This window comes from Chiloscyllium punctatum, chromosome 14, assembly GCF_047496795.1.
Source record: "Chiloscyllium punctatum isolate Juve2018m chromosome 14, sChiPun1.3, whole genome shotgun sequence".
Classification (NCBI taxonomy): domain Eukaryota; kingdom Metazoa; phylum Chordata; class Chondrichthyes; order Orectolobiformes; family Hemiscylliidae; genus Chiloscyllium; species Chiloscyllium punctatum.
Window position 1 is genome coordinate 42,090,560 of NC_092752.1, and position 25,525 is coordinate 42,116,084.

At 40.7% G+C, this 25,525-nt stretch overlaps 1 protein-coding gene across 1 annotated transcript in view; it reads right to left on the minus strand.

The window, feature by feature from the left end:
• etfdh (electron transfer flavoprotein dehydrogenase) overlaps window positions 1-25,525 on the minus strand; it is a 56,360-nt gene that overhangs the window by 18,161 nt on the left and 12,674 nt on the right. Inside the window, exons 2-7 of the mRNA XM_072584259.1 lie at window positions 23,993-24,139; window positions 15,051-15,280; window positions 11,934-12,015; window positions 11,575-11,693; window positions 9,388-9,465; window positions 3,267-3,413 (exon numbers count right to left, since the gene is read on the minus strand). Of these exons, the coding sequence (XP_072440360.1) occupies window positions 3,267-3,413; window positions 9,388-9,465; window positions 11,575-11,693; window positions 11,934-12,015; window positions 15,051-15,280; window positions 23,993-24,139 (803 nt within the window). The remainder of the gene's footprint in view (window positions 1-3,266; window positions 3,414-9,387; window positions 9,466-11,574; window positions 11,694-11,933; window positions 12,016-15,050; window positions 15,281-23,992; window positions 24,140-25,525) is intronic.

Consider the following 25,525-nt stretch of genomic DNA (forward strand, 5'->3'; position numbering starts at 1 on the left):
GCTGAGCTGGAAGTTTGGAACTAGGGTGAGGTGGGGGAAGGGGAAATGAGGAAACTGTTGAGGTCCACATTGATGCCCTGGGGTTGAAGTGTTCCGAGGCGGAAGATGAGGCGTTCTTCCTCCAGGCGTCTGGTGGTGAGGGAGCGGTGGTGAAGGAGGCCCAGGGCCTCCATGTCCTCGGCAGAGTGGGAGGGGGAGTTGAAATGTTGGGCCACAGGGCGGTGTGGTTGATTGGTGCGGGTGTCCCGGAGATGTTCCGTAAAGCGCTCTGCTAGGAGGCGTCCAGTCTCCCCAATGTAGAGGAGACCGCATCCTTCAGTCCAATTCATCCATGCCAGCCAGATATCCCAACCCAAGCTAGTACCACCTGCCAGCATGCATAATCTCCAAACCCTTCCTATTCATATACACTTCCAGATGCCTTTTAAATGTTGCAATTGTACCAGCCTCCACCACTTCCTTTGGCAGCTCATTCCATACACGTACCACCCTCTGCATGAAAAAGTTGCCCCATAGGTGTCTTTTATATCTTTCTCCTCTCACCCTAAACCTATGCCCTCTAGTTTTGGATTCCCCACACCCCAGGGAAAAGACTTCGCCTATTTACCCTATCCATGCCCCTCAGGAGTTTGTAAACCTCAATAAGGTCACCCCTCAGCCTCCGACGCTCCAGGGAAAACAGCCCCAGCCTGCTCAGTCTCTCCCTATAGCTCAAATCCTCCAACCCTGGCAACATCCTTGTCAATCCCTTTTGAACCCTTCAAGTTTCACAACATCTTTCTGATCGGAAGGAGACCAGAACTGCACGCAATATTCCAATAGTGGCCTAACCAATGTCCTGTGCAGCCGCAACATGACCTCCCAAATCCTGTACTCAATATTCTGACCAATAAAGGAAAGCATACCAAACGCCTTCTTCACTATCCTATCAACTGGCGACTCCATTGCCACTTCTCAGCCTATTGGCCCATCTGATTACCTGTTATAATCTAAGGTAACCTTCTTCACTGCCCACTACACCTCCAATTTTGGTGTCACCAGCAAATTTACTAACTATACCTCTTATACTCACATCCAAATAATTTATACAAATGATGAAAAGTAGTGGACTCAGCACCAATCCTTGTGGCACTCCACTGGTCACAGGCCTCCAGTCTGAAACACATCCTACCACCACCACCTTTGAGCCAGTTCTGTATCTAAATGGTGAGTTCTCCCTGTTGTTGGAAAATGGGACTAGAATGAGCAACTATATTTTTTAGGATATCAGGCATCATGGGCTGAAGGTCACTTGCCATGACCTTCATTTTCCTTTCCCAATTTTTCCTGAATATTTTATAATTAATTAAGTATCTTTTCCAATCCAGGTCTCGATTATAAAATAATCCCATATGTAATATGCACTTGTACTCAACAATCTCATTTGCCACTCTCCATGCATTTCTACACTGTCAGATAGTCACAGAGCTGTACAGCATGGAAACAGACCCTTCCATGCTGATCAGATACCCTAAATTATTCCAGTCCCATTTGACAACATTTGGCCCTTATCCCTCTTAAATCCTTCCTATTCATATACCAATCCAGATGTTTTTAAAATCTAATTGTACCAGCCTCCAACATTTCCTTTCACAGCTTGTTCCACCCACCCACACACACACACAAAATCCTCTGAGTGAATAAGTTGCCCCTTAAGTCCCTTTTAAATCTTTCTCCTTTCACCTTAAACTTAGTCGTCTAGTTTTGGACTCACCCTGCAGAAACAATCTTGGTTGTTCACCCTATTCATGCCCCTCATGATTTTGTAAATCTCTATAAGGTCACCCCCTCAGCCTCTGATGCTCCAGGGAAAACAGCCTCAGCCTATTCAGCCTCTCCCGGTCGCTCAAACCCTATAATCCTGACAACATCTGTGTAAATCTTTTCTGAACCCTTTCAGGTTTTGCAACATCTTTCCTGTACCAGGGAGACCAGAATTGAACTCAATACTCCAGGAGTGGCTTAACCAAAATCCCGTAGTCGCAACATGATCTCCCAACTCCTGTACTCAATGCACTGACCAGTGAAGGCAAGCATACCAAATGCCTCTTATTTGGTCTACCTGGGACTCCACTTTCAATGAACTATGAACCTGCACTCAAAGGTCTCTTTGTTCAGTAACAGAGCCCAGGACCTTCAATTAAGTGCTTTAAGTTCTGCCCTGATTTGCCTTGCCAAAATGCAGCACTTCACATTTATCTAAATTTCTGCTTCTGAACTATCTTTAATTTCTCTTTTTCACAGTCTTTTATGCACATTATGCTTCTTTTCTGATGCTTCATTCGAGTGCTTCAGTTTGCTAAATTAGTTTAACCCACCCATTCCACCCCCAACTCTAATTTTCTTTCAAGGGCATTAGTCATAGAACTTGGGAAAATGTGGAACTTGTCCAACTAATACAGGAACTTACTACCTCAGAATCAGACCTAACCAACTGATATCCGAACCCCTCCTTCCTGTATTAGATTTCCTGTCAGCATTTATCTTTATGTTTTTGCAATAAATACCAGCATGTGGCATTGGAGCTCCTTCTGACAGCCTGTTTAATACGGTGTCCAAATCCTGAAACATTGAGAAATTTGGCAACGTGGCACTTCTGGGCAACACTCCATAGGTCGCACGATTTTGATACTTTACTGAAGGAAACAGCAGCAAGACGCTGTGTGGCCAGTGAACACACTCTCGACTCTGATCTCCAGCATCCGCAGTCCTCACTTTCTTTTAGTATTGACCCAGACAAATGACATCCGACCCACTACAAAATGCAAATTGCTATCGTACTTAATTTTCAAATCACCTCCTTGGATTTACTTAATTACTTTGATTACTTATTTGCCTATTTTCTGCTTTGCCTTGATTTACACTATCGAGGTTCTCTGCCTTAATTTGATGAGAATTGGGTGACAAAGTCTCATTATTCTGATTAGCAAGTTACTCTATTAGCTCAGTAGGCTGGATGGCTGGTTTGCAATGCAGAATGATGCCAACAGCATGGGTTCAATTCCTGCATCAGCTGAGATTACCATGAAGAATTCTTGTTCTCAAACCCCTCCCCTTGCAGGAGGCATGACCTAATGACACAGCAGTTCCATGGTCTGGTAAGACTAAGGTAACTTTAACTTTTTATTTAGCAGTTCACTCAATTCTCAACGAGCTGTGATTAGAACAAAAATATGAAAAGGTTGCAGAAAATACTTTTCATGGGGAAATTCAAAACTTCTTTTTACCTCTTTTAATCCAATACCATATGTCTGTGGTTCACAGTTCTCTCTTAGCTTGAATTGTTTGTACAATTGCTTGGCAAGGTGTCCATGGCAGCCCTCAGCAAATATCGTGACTTTGGCATGAAGTTCCATTCCTCTTTCAAATGTGTCCTTTGTGAAAATATGAAGACAACTTTAAATTATTGTTTTTGAAATATTATAAGTTACAGGTAACATGGTGAGGGTGATCATAAATTTAAGCACAATCTTGAGCTACCATGAGTGAGTGGGTGTGGGGCCACGGGTGAAGCAAATAGTCTCCAAGAATAGATTCCAAGATGGCGTTAGCAGGGCTTAGTGAAGGAAAGTGGCTTTGACGCATTGATAGGAGCCCAGTGCTGGATCATAGTGTCAGCAACGAGTCAGCCATCACAATAGTGGCAGTGCTGGAGGGCCTAGCACAGGATGCAATTTGGTAGCCATTAGCCCCAGGCCCATGGTTAAATTAGAGGAGACCACAGTGTGCCATGGAGGCAATATTGTTGTAGACCGTAACAAGAAAGAAATGCGAAGATGACCACACTCTTTTGCTTTATGCTTTAGATTTGTATTCTGTGCTGTGCTTTATTTTCTATGTTTCAAGATAGTGCCAGACAGTAGTGATACTAAACAATACTTTTCACTGTATTTGTTCTATGTGACAATGAATAAATCTAACCCAATAAAATCTAATCTAATCCATCCTGTGCATTTATATTTGAAAGAGAGATAGTTCCCCTCCCTCACTTAGTTCACAGCACAAACTATAAAGAAAGTTTCTGCTGTTTAAGTGAACTAAAGAAACATCTGTGCTCTGATACTGGAGCGGGAAGTGAAGGATTCAGCTGTTGTGGTCCACGGAGGAAGAAACAACATAGGCAAGGCCAGGAAAGAGGACCAATTCAGGGTTTATCAAGCACTAGGAAAGAAATTAAGGAACAGGTCTTCAAGGGTGATAATCTCCAGATTAGTACTCAAATCACGTGCAAATTGTTTTAGGAATAAGAAAATTAGGGAAGTAAACATGTGACTAAGGAGTTGGTGTGGGAAAGAGGGGTTCCATTTCATGGGGCATTGGCATCAGTTTTGGAACAGGAGGGATCTGTACCAATGGGACAGTCTCCAACTGAACTGATCTGGAATTGGTGTTCAGGTGAAAAGGATAAATAGGGTGTTCATTAGGACATTAAACTAGTGAGTCGGTGAGGGGGAAGGGAAGGGAAAAACAATAGGAAGTATGACAGTAAATTAAAAGGTAAGCTGCAAGTTAGCATGCATGCAGAAGGGTTTGACTAGAAGGCAGTCTATGAAAGACGTAAAAAGGAAAGATAACTCAGGAGATAGTATTAAAGATATTGGAAATCATGAGGGTATGAAAACTAGCATAAGGCACTTTACCTGAATGTTCGCGGCATTCGTAACAAGGTTGATGAGTTAATGGCACAAATCATCGCGAATGAATAGGACTTAGTAGCCATTTTGGAGACATGATTACAGGATGGCCACGATGGAGAGTTAAACACCCAGGGGTATTAGACTGTCTAGAAGGACAGACAGGAAGGTAAGGGACGTGGTATAGCTCCGATATTCAAGGAGACATCAGGGCAGTGCTGAGAGATTATATAGGTTCTATGGAGAATAAGGTTGAATCCATTTGGGTGGAAATTAGAAATTCTAAGAACAAAAAGTCACTGATAGGCTTAGTCTATAGGCCATGAAATAATAATACCACATTGGGGTGGGCAATAAACAAAGAAATAACTAATGCCTGTAAAAATAGTATGAGATAAAAAAAACTGCAGATGTTGGAATCCAAAATAGATAGACAGGAGGCCAGAACAACACAGCAAGCACGTTACGCCAGAAACGTCAACTTCTCCACCTCCTGATGCCACCTGACTCGCTGTGTTCTTCCAGCCTCCTGTCTATTTTCTCAAATTGGTATGTCAATTATCATGGGGGATTTTAATCTACATGTCAATTGATCGAGCCAGCTTGGTCAGGGTAGCCTTGAGGAGGAGTTTTTTTTTAAGTGTATCCACAATAATTTTCTTGAACAGTATGCAATGGAACCAATGAGGGAGCAAACTATCTGGTTCTGTGTAATGAGACAGGAATAATTAATGATCTCACAGTTAGAGATCCTCTTGGAAGGAATGATCCCAGAATGGCTGAATTTAGAATACAGGTAAGAGTGTGTGAAGATAACATCGAACACCAGGGCCCTGTGCTTAAACAAGAAAGACTACAACAGGATGAGGGAGGACTTGGTTAAAGTAGACTGGAAACAAAGATTTTATGGTGGGACAGTTGACGAACAGTGGAGGACTTTCTAAGCAATTTTTCAAAGGGCTCAGCAAAAGTACATTCCAGTGAAAATGAAGGACTATAAGAAAATGGGTAATCTGCCATGGATATCTAAGGAAATAAGGGAAACTATCAAATTGAAAGAGAAGAATTGGGACAAATTAATGCTATTCTGGTTGGCAATCAGTAACAACTGGTGTGCCTCAGGGATCAGTCTTGGGACCACAATTATTCACAATTTACATAGATGATTTAGAGTTGGGGTCCAAGTGTAGTGTGTCAAAGTTTGCAGATGACACTAAAATAAGTGGCAGAGCAAAGTGGGCAGAGGATTGTGAAAGTTTGTACAGGAACATAGATACTTAAAGTGAGTGAGCAAAGGTCTGGCAGATGGAATGCAATGTTAATAAATGTGAAGTCGGCCATTTTTGTAGGAGTAACAGTAAAAAGGACCAGTACAAGAAGTTGCAGCATGCTGCTATGCAGAGGGTCCTGGGTATCCTGGTGCATGAAATACAGGTTGGTCTGCAGGTACAACACATAATTAGGAAGGCAATTGGAATTTCCTCCTTCATTGCTAAAGGGATTGAGTTTAAAAGCAGGGACGTTATGCTGCAGCTGTGCAGGGTGCTACTGAGGCCACACCTGGAGTACTGCTAGCAGTTTTGGTCTTCTTACTTGACAAGAACAGACAAGAACTAGAGGTGGTACAGAAGAGGTTCACTAGGTTGATTCCAGAGTTGATGGGGTTGACTTACAAGGAGAGAATGATGAGACTGTGATTATGTTCATTGGAATTCAGAAGAATGAGGAAGATCTTATAGAAATATATAAAATTATAGATAAGATAGACCTAGAGAGGTTGTTTCCACTGGCAGGTGAAACTAGGACAAGAGGGCATTGCCTCAAAATTAGGGGGAGCAGATTTAGGACTGAATTGAGAAAGAATTTCTTCACTCAGAAGGTTGTGAATCTATAGAATTCCCTGCCCAGTGAAGTAGTTGACACTAATTCAGCAAATGTTTTTAAAACTAAGATAGATATGTTTTTGAACATTGTAGGAATGAAGGATTATGGTGAGAGGGCAGGCAAGTGGAGCCGAGGCCACAAAAAGATCAGCCGTGATCTTATTGACTGGTGGTGCAGGCTTGAAGGGCAAGATGGCCTACTCCTGCTCCTAGTTCATATGCTCATGGAATTGTAGGTTTTTTTAAAATGTGCTCTTAAACAAGAAACTCTGCAAGGCTACAGACCAAGATAAGAACTTTTTTCCTAAATGACCAGCACTGCCTATACTCTGCTTCCAGACCTCCTGGATAAAAATCAGGATGTCACCAGGACTATTGATTGTATCTTCTCATACAATCTGCCCAACCATTTTCAACAGACTCGCCAATGAGTTCCATTCCATCATAGTTTGGTGGGAGCGTGAACTGTGACGAGGATGCTGAGATCCTTCAGCATGATCTGAACAGGTTGGATGCGTGGGCAAATCAATGGTAGATGCAACATAAATTTGGATAAATGTGAGGTTATTCATTTTGGAAGCAAAAACGAGAAGGCAGATTACTACCTGAATGACAATAAATTGGGAGAGGGGAGTGTGCAGTGTGACCTGGGTGTCCTTGTGCACATATGCAGGTGCAGCAGGCGGTAAAGGCGACAAATGGTATATTGGCCTTCATTGTGAGGTTTTGAATACAGGAGCAGGGATGTGTTGTTGCAGTTATATAGGGATTTGGTGAGGCCACATCTAGAATATAGTTTGCAGCTTTAGTCTCCTTTTCTGCGAAAGGATGCTTTTACTCTTGAGGAAGTATAGCAAAGGCTTACCAGGCTGATTCCAGAGCTGGCAGGACTAAATTATGAGGACAGATCGACTAGGTGAGGATTGTTTTTGCTGAAATTCAGACAAATGTGGGGGCTGGGATTTCATAGAGACTTGTAATATTCTAACAGGACTAGACAGACTAGGGAGGATGCTCCTGACAGTGGGTGTGTCCAGAACCAGGGGACAAAATCTGAGGATTCAGGGTAGACCATTTAGGACAAGATGGGAAGACATTTCTTCACCCAGAGTGGGAAGCTTGTGGAATTCATTACCACAGAAAGTAGTTAATGCCAAAACACTGAATGCATTCAAAAGACAGCTAGATATAAGCACTTGGGGCAAATGGGATCAAAGGTTATGGGGAGAAAACTGATTAGGCTATTGAGTTGGATGATCAGTCATGATTATGATGAATGGGCCAAATGGCCTCCTTATGCTCCTATCTTCTATGTTTCTATAATATCAAGGGAACAGCTATTCATTGACAATTCCATAGTGTTCAGTATAGTTACACTCAAGTTCTGCAATAATGTCAGCTTCTGATGGTATAACCCGGATAACATTTAGACTAAGTGCCAGGTAACAATAATCACCAACGAGGTAAGACCAAACCACCATATCCCCATACCAAACATTCAAAGATATCACCAGTCCCATACTGTTCAAACCCCGAGTGTCACACAACCTAAGTAGAACCTCTCTCTCTCCCCCTCTCTCTCTCTAAGACATAATAAAACGTAGTTGAAAAAGCCTAGCTTTCACTCAAATACGTGGATTCGCTTCCTGACACCTCAAAGTCTCTCAATATACTGCAAGTCTCAAATCAGGAATGTGTCAGAATATTCAGTACTTGTGGGGCCGTGCTGCTGCACTAGTACTCAAACTCAGCTTACTACGTTTATTGAATTAATTTAAAAACAGGGCAACATTCAATTTTTTTTTAAATTTGCTTTTGAAGTATGGCAGATGGTGTTAAAATTGCTGTTACTAATTGCCTTGAAGGTGACACACCAGAACTGATGTAGGCTAGGACTAATTAATAGACATTTTTGTAATTGAACTCAGTATTCATGGCCTCCACCACTACTGCATCATATTGCTGAATGTTCTACCTGCTGAAGTAATTTATCATACAAACTTCAACAGTTGTTCTCAACCATATGAGCCTTTACCACCAAGAATAAAAAAAAAGAGCTCATATAAATACCTTTACATTCAAGCTATACAGGACTCATAACTGGAAATCACTATGAAGTTACAAATCATAATGTATTGCTGAAAGAAAGACATTTTGTCAAGCTTTCTAGCTTGCAATCATGGGAAAATTCACAAGAATACCAATTAAAAAAGGAAAACCAACATTCATGCTGCATAAGAGAGCATGGATTGGTTGACAAGTTGTCTACGATTTGTAGAGACATTGCCATTGAGAACATATCCATTAATGCTGATCAACAGTTAGCATTCAAGCTTTGAAAATGAATCACATTGACTCTGATTGGTCAAAGCATTGAGATACAAACTACGGAACGGTTGCCACCTATTCTTTTGAGTTGATAGAGATGTAGTGCGCAACCATGTTTTGTCTGCATGCAAAGAACAGGTTGTGTGTATTGATATATGTAGCCTTTAATGCACAGAAGCACCACATCGTGAGCCTAAATAACAATCTAAAATTGGTTGTCAGCATAATTTGTGTTGATTTTCCCCTCAAAATTGTACTCTTGCAAATTGTCCCGATGAGTGCAAGATAAAATGCTTACACAACATGTACCTTTTTCAGGGCATGACTATAAAGCTTCACAGGGAACTAGTGACAAGCAAGAAGAAAAACAGAACTTTTACAACATGTTGCAACAACAAATCAAAAAGAATTAATTGCATCTAATGCAAAATAAAAGCCTTTGAACAAAAGATATATCTACATCCACAAGTTTGAGTAAAAGGTATTTAATTCAAAAACCATACCTTTGGAGATCCATCTTTATGAATACCAACGTCATTGGTAGAAATCCCTTTAACACTCCCATCTTCATGGAACAAAATCTGGATTGTTCACAAAATATTGAATTTTCTTAGTGCAATGATTTTAAATCACCAAGACATAAAATAGTAAAATATACCACAAATGAGAGGGGGTTAGGAAGTATTTAGGAACTAATCTCATTAGCATTTAAATTTCTTTGGCAAGTAGAACATGGATTCTACATAGATCAGAAAATAGAGTCAAACAGCATGGAAACAGGTATATTTTGATCCAACTCATCCACACCGACTACTCGTCCCAACCTGAACCAGTCCTAATTGCCAGCATTTGGTTCATATCCCTCTAAACACTTCCTATTCGTACACCCATCCAGATAGCTTTTTAATGAAATTGTACCTGCCTCCACCACTTCCTTTGGCAGCTTGATCTGTACATGCACCACCTTGTGAGGAAAAATTAGCCCTGAGGTCATTTTAAAAGCTTTCTCCTCTGATCTTAAACCTATGTCCTCTAGTTTAGGACTCCCCCACCCTAATAACACATAATACAACTTGTTTTCAGGTTATCCTCCAGAAATAATAAAAGATTATGTTAATAAATTATATGATTTGTTTTATTCTCATATATCAGTGCACTATTATAGGCATTTTGCGAATACCCAGTCATGGACTGAATAATGTAGCCCACACACAGCAAAAGCAAGTCCAACCAGAGTCAGTACTGGTAAACAAAATCGAGCACAATACTATTGTAAAGAACCAATAAAAGGTTTCAACTTGTGTATTAAATTATATTACAGAGAGACCTGACGTTTGGGTTGCATTAGTGAAAATTGCAACTTTAAGAGAAGAGACAAAGTGAACTTAAATCAGAATGAGTGAATCAATGTTAAAACTGTTTTTAAGTTCCATAGTGCCTTTTGCCTTAGCAGACAAAATAAATTAAAACATTATACCTATACCTTATACTGAATCACAGTACCAATTACACTTTGAATGACTAATTTGGAGTGCTGGTGCTGGACTGGGGTGCACAAAGTTAAAAATTATACAACACCAGGATATAGTCCAACAGGTTTATTTGGAAGCACTAGCTTTTGGAGCTCTGCTCCTTCATCAGGTGGTTGTGGAGTATAACATCGTAGGACACAGAATTTATAACAGAAGTTTACAGTGTGATGTAACTGAAATTATATATTGAAAAAGATCTGGATTGTTTGTTAAGTCTCTCAACTTTTAGAATGGGCATGTTGGCTTCAGTCTTTTCTTATGTAAATCCCTGAACTTTCTTAAAGTTACATTTTCAAGTGAACTTTAACAACAGGTGCCACGCCAGCCAGACAATGCATTGAAGATGTGAGTTGTCCTGTGTGAGGCTGTCAGTGCCACAAGGTTCAAACTGATTCTAATCTAAAAAAGGGATTTACAGAATCTTACATGGATTCATGCAATTTTTGAGCAAAATGCAAGTACAAATTTACTCACCCCACAAACATTTGTTATATATGTGTGGGGGGGGGGGGGGGGGAAGAGTTGTGCTGGTGGCATAAGTGCCTGTGAGAGAGTGTGTGTGTATGTGTGAGTGAATGTGTTTAAGGGGGTAAACATCTGTGAGAGAGTGCCTCTGTGAGCGTATGTGAGAGCACACGAGAGAGCATATGTCTATCTGTAGGTCTCCATGGGTCTGTGTGTCTTCGTGGGTCTGCAACACTTATGCAGACCCTTTCTCACACACGTTCTCTCTCATACGCTCACACATAGTGGATTCTGATTTACGATTACGACTGATGCCAACAATATACATAAATGATGCTCAAACAAACGTGGCATGCAAACCAAAAAGGCTCCAAAAGAAAAATAACATTAAGCATGTTAATGTTAAATGAGGATTTTCTGTATATTAATTAGGTAAGATATTGATAGAACAGAAATGTAAAAATGACAAATCAGAGAAATGGACGTAGGTTATATTAATTACTTTCACAAGAATTTTGGGAAGATGGAATAACTAACTGAGAAAACTTTTCATCAAACCAATTTTTATGAAACATTATGACACAGAAATCTCCAACACCTGAGGGGATGAATGCACATTTATGATAATAGGATATTAAAATATTTCAACCAGCAAAATCAAACCTATAACAGATATGTAATGCAATTATTCACCTCAGAGGCTGCGTACCCTGGATACAATTCCACGCCAAGTTCTTCTGCCTGTTCACTTAACCATTTAACCAAGTGTCCTAAACGCACAATATAGTTTCCATGGTTCCTCATGGGAAGACCTGCGCAAAAACCAGAAGCATGAGACGGAGTAGAATTTAAATCTATGCATTGAAGAAATAAGTGAAACAATATTTTAGCTATATTAGCCCTTCCAACAGAACATAATCTTTTATGAGGTTGCAGAATATTTCACTGAGGGGTAATCATTGTTCCAATTCACTGTACAAGCTACACAAACTAAAAATTTTGTACTTCAAATTGGCAAGCAAAATGCCTATCATAAAACAGATTCACTATACCTGGTAACAGTGGAACTGGAATTCTGTACTTCTCTGTTAATATATTAAATGCATCTTCTTTTACTGGAGTATGTAGTGGAGCCTGTGGTGTACATATTCACAAAATTATGAAACAACACATAAAAACAAGTCTTGATTCAATTCTGAAAATGAGATCCTTATAAATTGATTAAATTCAGATTTAGAAATGTTTTGAACTTGAATGTCAAAATATATTTAGATTGATGTAATAACATACTGGATTGTTGTCTAAAAATTTAACCTCAACTAATGTAGAAAAATATACAAAATTTATTTTTATTTTGAAGTTAATTTAATCCGCTATCCAGATGACCAACTATGATGCAAAACTACAGCATGCTACAGAAAGTTGATTTTAATTTACAAATGCTAAATGTTAAAACAATGTTAAGACACTACTTGCCATTTGGACTGCATATACCCATGGATTCTGCAATTGATTTCCACTGCAACAAATTGTTTTAGATAAGTATTCAAGCAATTTCCTTGCTTGAATAACAAAGGCATTATCTAAATATATTTATTAGAAAATATAATTCATTGAAGCTAAATTGTATTTTTATGTTATAATATTTGCATAATAGTAAATTAAACAAATATCAGTACTTATATAGTAGGGATACCTAGTTCAACCTCTCAAAATACTGAAAAAGTAAATATAGGCTAGGACAACTGGGATAAATCTCCTTCTCTTCAAAATAATGTCATTTTAATACAATCTGAGAGCATAGACTCAGTATTGCAACAAAATATTTAGCCATGTTTTTGTGTTGAAGATTTCTACAAAGGGTTGCTAACAATGTTTGAATGATGAGCTCTCATCATGAGTTTCCAAGTTAGAATACCATAATCACAAATCTATTACTGTCTCCCTTGTCACAAAGTCACAGATGTACAGCACAGAAAGAGACCCTTTGGTCCAACTCCTCCATAACCAACCTAATCTAGTCTTATTTGCCAGCACTTGGCCCATATCCATCTAAGCATTTCCTATTCATAACCCATCCAGATGCCTTTTAAATATTGTAATTGTACCAGGCTCCACCACTTCCTCTGGCAACTCATTCCCCACATGCACCACTCTCGGGGTGTGAAAAAGTTGCCCCTTATGTCCTTTCGTCCCCTTTCACCCTCAACCTATGATCTCCAATTCTGGACTCCCCCACCCCAGGGAAAAAAACCTTGTTTACTTTTCCTATCCATGCCCCTCATGATTTTATAAAACTCGAAGAACACCCCTCAGCCTCCTACACTCCAGGGAACATATCCCCCGCCTATTCAGCCTCTCCCTATAGCTCAAATCCTCCAACCCTGACAACATCCTTATAAATCTTCTGAACACTTTCAAGTTTCACAACATCATTCCGATAGAAAGGAGACACAATATTCCAAAAAGTGGCCTAACCAAAGTCCTGTACAATGTCCAATGTTCACAATATGACCTCATTTTGTTGCTTCTTCAAAAAACTCAATCAAGGTCTTGAGACATGCCCCCCCCCCCCCAGGACACCGAGGCAAACCAACCCAACCACCCCATGGCTCAACACTTCAACTCCCCCTCCCACTCCACCAAGGACATGCAGGTCCTTGGAGTCCTCCATCACAAGACCATAGCAACACAACAGCTGGAGGAAGAGTGCCTCATCTTCCACCTAGGAACCCTCCAACCACAAGGGATGAACTCAGATTTCTCCAGTTTCCTCATTTCCCCTCCCCCCACCTTGTCTCAGTCCCAACCTTCAAACTCAGCACCACCTTCCTAACCTGCAATCTTCTTCCTGACCTCTCCGCCCCCACCTCCACTCCGGCCTATCACCCTCACCTTAACCTCCTTCCACCTATCGCATTTCCAACGCCCTTCCCCCAAGTCCCTCCTCCCTACCTTTTATCTTAGCCTGCTGGACACACTTTCCTCATTCCTGAAGAAGGGCTCATGCCCGAAACGTCGATTCTCCTGCTCCTTGAATGCTGCCTGACCTGCTGCGCTTTTCCAGCAACACATTTTCAGTTTATTAGTCCTACCTTGTTCTCTGTTTCGTTCCTGCTGCTCTGACCATTTGACTCGCTCTTTTTCCTAACTGTACCAGTCTCTGACAGATCTCTTTCCTCACTATTTTCCTGTGTCCTAAACCTTACTAGGTTAAATCCTCCCGAGCAGCTCTAGCAAATCTCTCTGCCAGTATATTAGCCTCCTTCCAATTCAGGTGCAATCTGTCCTTCCCATACAGGTCATTTCCATCCAGGAAGAGATTCCAATGATCCAAAAACGTGAATGCTTCTCCCCTGCACCAGCTCCTCAGCCATGCATTCATCTGCTCTCTCCTCCTATTTCTACCCTCACTAGCTCATAGCACTGGGGTAATTCAGATATTACTATCCTCATTTTTAAATTCCTGCCTAACTTTCTACATTGTCCCTTCAGAATCTCATCCTTTTCCCTTTCTATGTCAGTAGTTCCAATGTGTACAATGACATCCTGCTGGTCTCTCTCCCTTGAGAACATTCTGCACCCTCTGAGATGTCCTGGATCCTGGCACCAGAGAGGCAGCACACCATTCTAATTTTTTGCTATTGAACGCAGAAACATCTGTCTGTGTCTCTGACTAGACAGTCCCGTATCACAATTGCTTGGAACCCTATATACCCCTCATTACATTAGGGCCAGTCTCGATACCAGAAACGTGGCTGTTCATGCTACATTCCCCTGACAATTCATCACCCCCTACATTTTCCAAAACAGCATACTTGTTGGAAATGGAGATAGCCACAGGAGACTCCTGCACTACCAGCCTACCCCTCCTACCTTTCCTGAGTTAACCCATCTGTCTGACTATATCTGTGGCTTTTCACCCTTTCTATAACTGCCATTCTTGTTAAGTTCTTCATTGCCTCTAACCAGGCTCATATCTTCTCATTGAAAGAATACTGTTACTACAGCCAAAGCAGAATTGCTCCACTCTCATTAGTATCCCTGGTGTGTTGCAAAAATATCTTTAATCCTATTAATACAGAAAATTAAATTGCTAAATAGCTTCTACTATTTTTGCTAATTAAATTGTTGTGGAGGAAAAGAAAAACTCAAAACTATTTACTTACCCCTCTGTCTTTCCAATCTGGGAACAACTCAATGAGGGCTTTTGGATCCAGGCAAGCCCCTGAAAGGATATGTCCACCTATCTGCGCAGCTTTCTCCACCAAACATACACGTACTTCCTTGTCATGTCTATCAGCCAACTGTTTAAGGCGGATTGCTGCACATAGACCAGCAGGTCCTGCACCTACTATCACTACATCAGCTTCATCTGCAAATCGCTCCATGCTGACCCCTTGAAATAGGATGCAATATTAGTATAAGAACTTTGAACCTACTATGTAAATTTTAAAAGTTCAGATAGATTTGTTAAATTATGTTTTCACATGTTGAATGTAAGAATTCTCCAAAATCATACACCAGATATAAAAATGTTACTTTGGGATTTTGCCAAAATACAAACAAGACTAAAAATTGCAAATATCTTTTTTGTTGAAACAAATCATCATTATGTGTATTTTTCCAATATGAAATATGAAATATGAAATATGAAACCTCAATAAATGCAGAATATTACAAATTAAGAAATCAGAATGATACAAAATACATGGCACACTATTTGAATAACAATTCACCTAAATATATATTAATAGACACCTTCAATCAAAGTTCAACTTGGCTCTTGTGGCACGATGGTAGTGTCCCTGCCCCTGGACTTGGAAGCCAGGGTTCAAGTACCACCTGCTTCAGAGGGATGTAATACATTGCTGAGTGGAATGACTAGAAAATTGGTTAATGAGGTTGAGGATGTTCATCTTGCACACTTACTTTGTTCAGCTGATTCTAAATAAAGAATTGTGTCTGTAGTGATGAGCGAGAATTTGATACAAACCTCCTGCATCAACATCAGGTTCCATGCAGAACCTACACTTCCAAAGTTCTTTGATCATCTCCGCTCTAAATGTGAACTATTTCCGTCTTAAAATTTCACACGAAGACTTGCATATTGCCAGGGTAAAATGGGCTGCAATAACTTTTACCAACTAGGCTAGCAATGCCCTCCAAGAAATATCCCATTTTAAGTAGTAACATAGAAACAAGAGTAAGCCATTCAGCTGATCAAGCCTGCTCTGCTGTTCTAGACAGAGTCACAGAGTCATAGAGATGCCAGGCACAGAAACAGACCCTTCGGTCCAACTCGTCCATGCTAACTAGAAATCCTAACCTAATCTAGTCCCATTTGCTAACATTTGGCCCCATATCCATCTAAACCTTTCCTATTCGTATACCCATCCAGATGCATTTTTAATGCTGCAAATGTACCACTTCCTCTGGCAGCTCATTCCATACACGCACCACCCTGTGTGAAAAAGTTGCCCCTTAGGTCCCTTTTATATCTTCCCCCTCTCACCTGAAACGTATGCCCTCTAGTTCATCACAGGGAAAAAAACATTGCCTATTTATCCTATCCATGCCCCTCATTATTTTATAAACTTCTACAAAGGTCATCCCTTAGCCTCCAACGGTGGAGGGAAAAGAGCCGCAGCCTCTCCCTCTTGCTCAAATCCTCCAACCTTGGCAACATGCTTGTAAATCTTTTCTGAACCTTTTCAAGTTTCACAACATCATTCCGATAGGAAGGAGACCAGAATTGCATGCAATATCCTAAAGGTGGCCTAACCAATGTCCTGTACAGCCGCAACATGACCTTCTAACTCCCGTACTCAATACTCTTACCAATAAAGGAAAGCAGACCAAACATCATCCTATCTACCGAGGACTCCACTTTCAAGAAACTATGAACCTGCACCCTAAGGTTTCTTTGTTCAGCAATACTTGGCAGGACCTTGCCATTAAGTGTACAAGTCCTGCTTTGATTTGCTTCTCCGAAATACAGCACCTTGCATTTATCTAAACTAAACTTCATCTGCCACTCCTCAGCCCATGGGCCCATCTGATCAAAATCCTGTTGTACTCGGAGGTAACCTTCTTCGCTGTCCACTACACCTCCAATTTTGCTGTCATCTGCAAACTTAATAACTGTAGCTCCTATGTTCGCATCCAAATCATTTATATAAATGAAGAAAAGCAGTGGACCCACCACCAATCCTTGTGACCAGTGATGTGCCACAGGTCTCCAGTCTGAAAACCAACCCTTCACCACCACCGTTGTGGTTCTGTTCGCCGAGCTGGGAATATGTCTTGCAAACGTTTCGTCCCCTGTCTAGGTGACATCCTCAGTGCTTGGGAGCCTCCTGTGAAGCGCTTCTGTGCTGTTTCCTCCGGCATTTATAGTGGCCTGTCTCTGCCACTTCCGGTTGTCCGTTCGAGCTGTCCGCTGTAGTGGCCGGTATATTGGGTCCAGGTCAATGTGTTTGTTGAAAGAGTCTGTGGATGAGTGCCAGCTCGAACGGACAATCGGAAGCGGCAGAGACAGGCCACTATAAATGCTGGAGGAAACAGCACAGAAGTGCTTCACAGGAGGCTCCCAAGCACTGAGGATGTCACCTAGACAGGGGACGAAACGTTTGCAAGACATATTCCCAGCTTGGCGAACAGAACCACAACAACGAGCACCCAAGCTACAAATCTTCTCCCCAACTTTGAACTCCACCACCACCCTCTACCTTCGAGCTCGTTCTGTATCCAACTGGCTAGTTTAGATTAGATTACTTACAGTGTGGAAGCAGGCCCTTTGGCCCAACAAGTCCACACCACCCTTCCGAAGAGCAACCCACCCAGACCCATTCCCCTACATTTACCCCTTCACCTAACACTATGGGCAATTTAGCATGGCCAATTCACCTAACCTGCACATATTTGGACTGTGGGAGGAAACCGGAGCACCCTGGAGGAAACCCACGCAGACACTGGGAGAATGTGCAAACTCCACACAGACAGTTGCCTGAGGCGGGAATTGAACCCGGGTCTCCACCACTGTGAGGCAGCAGTACTAACCACTGTGCCACCCAATCTCCTTGTAAGCCATGAGATCTAAGCCTGCAAACCAGTATTCCAAGAGGAACCTTATCGAATGCCGTACTGAAGTCCATATAGATCTACCGCTCTACCCTCATGAATCCTGTGTCACTTCATCAAAAACTCAATCAAGATTGTGAGATGACCTCCCAGATACAAATCCATACTGACTATCCCTATTCAGTCCTTGCCTTTCCAAATACTTCAAATCCTATCCCTCAGGATTCCCTCCAACAACTTGCCCACCACCAATGTCAGACTCACTGTTCTATAGTTCACTAGCTTTCCTTACTGCCTTTCTTAAATTGTGGTACACCATTAGCCAACCTCTAGTCTTCCAGAACTCACCTGTGACTATCAATGATACAAATATCTCAGCAAGGGACCCAGCAATCACTTCCCTAGCCTCCCACAGAGCTCTAGGATACACTTGATCAGGTCCTGGAGATTTATTCATTTTCACACGTTTCAAGACATCTCGCACCTCCTTCTCTTTAATACGGACATTTTTCAATATGTAATCATCTACCTGCTCACATTCCATATCTTCCATGTCCTTCTTCACAGTAAACACTGATGCAAAATACTTGTTTAGTATTTCCCCCAACTCCTGTGGCTCCACACACATAGGCTGCCTTGCTGATGTTTGAAGGGCCCTATTCTCTTCCTAGTTACCCTTCTGTCCTGAATGATTAGATTAGATTAGATTCCTAAGCCCAACAAGTCCACACTGACCCTCCGAAGAGTAACCCACCCGGATCCAACTCCCTCTGACTAATGCACCTAACACTATGGACAATTTAGCATGGCCAATTCACCTGACCTGCACATCTTTAGCTTGTGGGAGGAAACCAGAGCACCCAGAGGAAATCCACGCAGACACGGGGAGATGTGCAAACTCCACACAAACAGTCGCCTGAGGTTGGAATTGAACCCGGGTCCCTGGTGCTGTGAGGCAGCAGTGCTAACCACTGAGCCACCGTGCTGCCCTAGTTGTATTTATAAAATCTCTTTGGATTCTCCTGAACCCTACTTGCCAAAGCTATCTCATGTCCCCTTTTTGCCCTCCTGATTTCTCTCTCGAGTAAACTCCTGTCTTTATACTCTAAGGTTTCAGAATAGTCTTCCTCTCATTTAGAGATTCAACTTTTAGATTCAGTCTACCCTCTTCGCACTCTTTTAAAACTAACAGAATTATTGTCAGTGGCCCCAAAGTGACAACTCAGTCACCTGCCATGCTTTATTTACCAAGAGTTGGTCAAGTTTTGCACCTTCTCTAGTAGGTATATCCACATACTGACTCAGAAAATTTTCTTGTACACATTGAACAAACTCTTCTCTATCTAAACTCTTAACATTATGGCAGCCCCAGTCTATGTTTGGAAAGTTAAAATCCTCTACCATAACCACCCTATTATTTTTACAGATAACTGAAATCTCCTTACAAATTAGTTTCTCAATTTCCTGCTGACTATTAGGGGGTCTATAATACAATCCCAATAAGGTGATCATCCCTTTCTTATTTCTCAGTTCCACCCAAATAACTCCCTTGACGTATTTCCTGGAATATCTTCCCTAAGTACAGCAATAGTGCCATCCTTAATCAAAATCACCATTCCCCCTCCTCTCTTGCTCTCCCTTTTTGTCCTTCCTGTATCATTTGTATCCTGGAATGTTAAGCTGCCAACCCTGTTCATCCCTGAGCCATGTCTCTGCAGTTGCTATGATATCCCAAGTCTCACGTTCCTAACCATGCCCGGAGTTCATCCGCCTTCCCAGTTCAGCCTCCGCATTGAAATAAATGCAGTTCAATTTAACATTTGTACCTTGTTCTCTGCTTTGTTCCTGCCTGCCCTGACTGTTTGACTTGCTCCTTTTCCCAAATGTACCAGTCTCAGACTGATCTCTTTCCTCACTATTTCGCTGGGTCCCACCCCTCCACCTTACTAGTTTAAATCCTCCTGAGCAGCTCTAGCAAATCTCCCTGCCAGTATGTTAGTCACCTTCCAATTCAGGTGCAATCTGTCCTTCTTGCATAGATCACTTCTATCCCAGAAGAGATTCCAATGATCCAAAAATATGAACCCTTCTCCCCTGCACCATCTCCTCAGCCATCTGCTCTATCCTCGTACTCCTACCCTCACTAGCTGTTGTTTAAAAAAGTTTATAATTGATCTGAGTAATGTCTTGAGAAGAGAACCAGCAAATGTCTGTCACCTACTTTATTGAGTTGAACCAGATATACATACATGTTCTGTCTAAGTGCGCCACACTGTGAACTGGAATGACAATCTTAAATTAGTCAACAATGGACAGACCTGCCTGGTTTAAAAATTAAAAAAATCCTGGCTGCTAACTGCTATCAACATTAATGGATGCATTTTATTAAAGGATCAACTAACCAGCTTTATCAAGTCTTTCCCCAACACACTGGACAATCAGTACTCGCTTTGTACTGTACATATTTGAGTCAACCTGTTGAAACATGTTCCTACACACATCAAGGGTTTAAATTTGCAATTGTACCAGCCTCTACCATTTCCTCTGGTAGCTTGTTCTATAAATGCACCACCCTCTGCATGAAAAGGTTGCCCCCTCAGGTCCCTTTTAAATCTTCCCCCTCACCTTAAACATATGCCTTCAATGACTTTTGGACTTCCCTACCCTTGGCTTCACCTTATCTGTGCTGATCCTGTTTTATAAACCTCTACAAAGGTCACCACTCAGCCTCTGATGCCTCAAGGGGAAAAAAGTCCCAGCCCATCCAGCTTCTCCTTATAAGTCAAACCTCCAGCCCTGGCAACATGCTTGTAAACTTTTTCTGTACCCTTTCCAGTTTAACAACATCCTTCCAATAGCAGGGCAACCAGTACAGTGTTCCAAAGGTGGCCTCACCAATGCCAAGTAAAGCCACGATGCAACATTCCAACTCTTATACTCAATGCTCTGACCAATGAAGGAATTCTTCACCATCCTGTCTGCATAATTCCTTCACAGAACGCACATGTATTCTAATGAAGCAAATGCTAATTCCAACACTCATTTAGCTCATAAATACCCCAGGTTCTGTCAAATTAGATTCCTCTTCCAGTGATGCTTAATCCCAAAAGCACTACTTCTGTGTTTTAATATTGTTATCCACCAAACACCTTGCATCAACTGCCACTTAGTTCACAATGACATCTCAGTTGATTGACAAAAGTAAACCATCCCTTCACATCTGTTTTGCTGCCCTTGCCATGATTCAACCTAAAATTTTGTTCCAAACCTTTTTACTATCATCTAACTGGCTGGAATTGCACCTGCCTGGTATCATTCATTTCTATCCTGTTGCTATAGGGATTCACTTGAGCAGCTTTCCTTCTTGCAACTGTCCCGTCACCTCTGGCATCCACCAAGTTTTATCCTTGGTCTTCTTTTTCTTCTAACACGCTGCCATAGTATTGCATATGCACACAAATACAATCCAATTCCACATCTTGATCCTCCTTGTCCCTAAACTATCTGATCAGTTTTGGTTGAGCAAAAGTTGCCTCCAACTACCTTCTGAGAAGACAGAAGCCATTACCTTTGGTCAAAAAAGCTTCGCTCCCTCACCAACAATTTCATTGCTCTCATAGAACATTGTACATTATAGGGCAGTACAGGCCCTTCGGTCCTCGACGTTGCATCCACTTTTGAAACCAATCCGAAGCCCATCTATCCTACACATCCTCTCGCTGGAAAATATCTGGAGGAAGAAATGTATGTTCATTTCTTGGTGTTATATTTCAACCTAGAGATGATATTCCTACTCCACAGTAAAACATTCAGTACAAGTGCCTTATTCTGCCACTAAGAAATTGCCTTTGACCTCATCAAAACTTATTTACTGCTGAAACCCTCACTTATGCCTTTGCAACCTGAAGACCAGATTATTTCTATGCACTCCTAGCCAGTCTGCAGTGTTCTGCCTCAAAAAAAAAGTTGTGGCTATCCAAAACCCTGCTGCTTATGTCTTAATATGCACAAACATTTGCTTATCAATTTCCTTGACATGTACTGATTTACTTCAGTTCCTGGTCAAACAATCAACATTAAATTTCTTGTCCTTGTTGTCAAGTCCCCCCTATGCCCTTAAACCTCTTTGTCTCTAAGTCCTACTGCTTATGTAGATTCTGTATTCTCCCAAATCTGGCTTCTTAAATCATTCCTGATTTTAATCACTGCCCTAGGGCAAAAATGCCTTGACATATAGGACCTAACGTTACTATTCCTATGAAACCGATAACTTTTTTTTAAAAAAAAAAGAGATGAACTTCCCATTCAATCACCGGAAGGACAATTTTTCATATTTTCAAATTTTTACCATTTAACATATAAACCAAAATTTAAGAACAGTGGATAGATCAAACATTAAATAATTAACACACTAAAGATAAAAGTAATTCACATTAGGTAACTAATGCTGAGGTATGACTTAACAGGCTTTCACTGTGCACTACACTTCTAGCACATATAAAGCTTCACAAGAACAGTCCAATACTACTACTGATTCACTTCTCCATGCCACACTGCAGCAAAATATCCACTGTTCTTAAAAGTCACATGACTCAACCAAAGTCTTAGAGATTTGACATTCACAAATGACTGGGTAAAAATTCTGGAACTCTCTAACTAATTACATTGTGGGATATCCACACCAAACAAAATCTAGCAGTTCAAAAAGGCACATCACCACTATCTTTGTATGAGTAACTAGGCATGGGCAATAAATACTAACCAAGTCAACTCTGCCAACGAGTGTATAAAAAAAACCATGATGCAGATTTGTCTAGAGCTACTGAAACTTTAAAATTATTGTGCTTATAGCATTATAGATTGTTTTCTAAAATATGTTTTTTAAGGTTGAGAATCTTTCAGAGTGCTTTTACGCTAAGTCTGTGAAATTGATTCTTTCAATCAAATTGGCAAGATTCCAGTTAGTTAGGACCTATCTTCAGATAACTGCGGAAGCTTCTCCTGCAGACAATACATTCAACTCTTGACAATTACATAAGATGCTTGCAAATCCATATGTTATCCTTTTATCGTGATGGTGGTAATATTCCTATGTCACCTCTAGTTACTTAACCATGACTTCACCTCCAAGTCTTTAAAATCTGATAGCTTCCTCTTGGAGCTTTCATACACCTGAGTTTATAATTTTTTTAGCTTCAAATAACCCTTTTAAGGTTTTACCTAATGATTTGTGCTCAGTTATATTGCATGGCTAGTTTGAAATTAGCTCTCCTTTTTGGTATTAGCTCTCCTTACAAACGTGAGAATGCCATTGTTAGTTCCTTTGGTTAAGTTTGATGGCAAGTGATCTAGCTGGCTTAATTCCCTTTTTAATGGGTTTTTAATGGTTTGACTCTTAACTGCCTCTGAACTGGCATATCACATTGGGTCTGAAGGTCAAACATAGGCTAGACCAGGTGAGGACAGAAATCCTCTTTCCCAAATAGACATTAGTGAACAAGATTGTTGATTGATTCAATTTATTGTCACATGTATTTTGTTACAAGATTGTTATAAAAACACAATCAACAATGGTTTCAGGCTTCTGGTTCCAATTTATTTAAAATTCATAATTCTACCATCTGCTGTGGTTGGATTCAAAAACCAATTCCTGGAAAAGTTACCTGAACCTCAGTGACACAACCACAATATATCACCCCAACCCTAGTTCACTGTTTAGACAATGTTTAGACAAATAATAACTCAAGTCCTAATTCCATATATACATATATTCTCATTGTATTAAGCTGCATATTATATTTTGTTGGAATATTTATCTAACCTGCTTTTGTAAAGAGATAAATCATAGTGTTTTGCATCGACAACCAATACAGAGGGTTAGAGTTGTTGTTAATATCTCGATCAGTTGTACACATATGAGACAGAGACATAAGCACTTAAGATTAGAGAGACATAGATCCACTTTCAGATATTACTTTTAAAAATTGCTTGAGGACCAACATGAAAATTCAGTATTCCTGACAGTTACCTTCCCATCGTGAATCTTTATCTCGAGGATGGATTGTGTAGTGAGTAGTGATGCGAGAAGAAGAGGCGGCAACACATCTTTTAGTACAAACCGAGGATTGAAGAGGTTCCTTCTGTACCTTTTTCAAATAATGTAAACATCTGTGCACTGTAGAGGGAGACCACGTAAAATACAAAATGTTTAGCAAATATATTCTATACAGTTTAAGTTTATAATTTCATACAAAATATTGTACTCCTTGACACACCTATCAGCTGACATAAACTCAAGTAAAGCATCTGGGTGTGGTGTCAACTTACACTACAAATCAAATATGCCTGCATACCAGAAGTCACCATATTAATCTAACAAGAATGCAGTCACTTCACCTGACTTCACATTCTGGTCTCACTAGACACTCAAGAGTTGAGAAAACTATTCAAATACAAAATGAAAATTTCTTCATCGTGCGTAAAAATAGTTTTACTCCTGCCATTTTTCATTCAAAAAGTATTTTCTTTAAGACTTTAGCTTGCATTCTTGTAGAGGAGAGATTCTGCAGATCAGCAAGAATTACAGGATCATTTCTGACAAATGCAGTTTTTGTTGGGAGGGAAAGTGGTTGTGGTGCAAGTCAAAGTCGGAAAACCAAACACTGCATGGCCATTATAAACAGACTCCATTTTTGCTGTAGCATCACATCATTTTGATTTGTTTTTCACTCTAGCTCAAATAGGTTGGTAGTCATAGAGTACAGGTATCCCCTGCTTTTCTAACGTTTTGCTTAATGCCAATGTGCTTTTATGAAAGACCTGTTTTCACTAGCTGAAAGAGAATCTTTGCTTTTACAAAAAAGCACGCACAGTGAGTGACGCCACCAAGCACCTTCCCTGAGAACTACACTCAGCATCAAGCTGCCAAAGCTTTGAACTGTGAGCAGCTGTGTTTTAATCTCAATTTATTTTGTGCATCTGTTAGCAAGATGTGGCCTAAGTTATCAGAGAAGCCTAAGAGAGCTCGTAAGGCTGTCATGCTTAGCGTAAAACTGGATGCAATTAAGTGTTTCGATCATGGTCAACGAAATAAAGACATTGTGCACACATTGAACTTGCCTGCATCTACCATTCGTACTATTTACACACACAGAAATAATCTTGAAAGATTGGTTTTGCTAGTAGCAGAGTGGTCCCTTTTAATCAGCATCCAGTAATGGATATAATCGAAAGTCTATTGCTTGACTGGATTGATGGGTGTACAAAGCGTGGTGTTCTGAAAAGTTACCTTATACTGAAGAGAAACCAGTCAGTCTTTTTAATAAGCTGAAACAGAAAGTACTGGACGATGGTGATAAAAGTTTTGCAAAAGTGGAAGTTTAAGGTAGTCATGGGTGGTTTGATCAGTTTTTGAGGAGAGGGCAACTTCGTAGCAGAAAGGTTACTGGAGAGTGCACTTCGGCTGATACCGAAGCTGCCAAAAAGTTCCCAGAAGAACTAAAGATGATAATTACAGAATGTGGTTATTCGTATAAGCAAGTGTTTAACTGTGATGAAACTG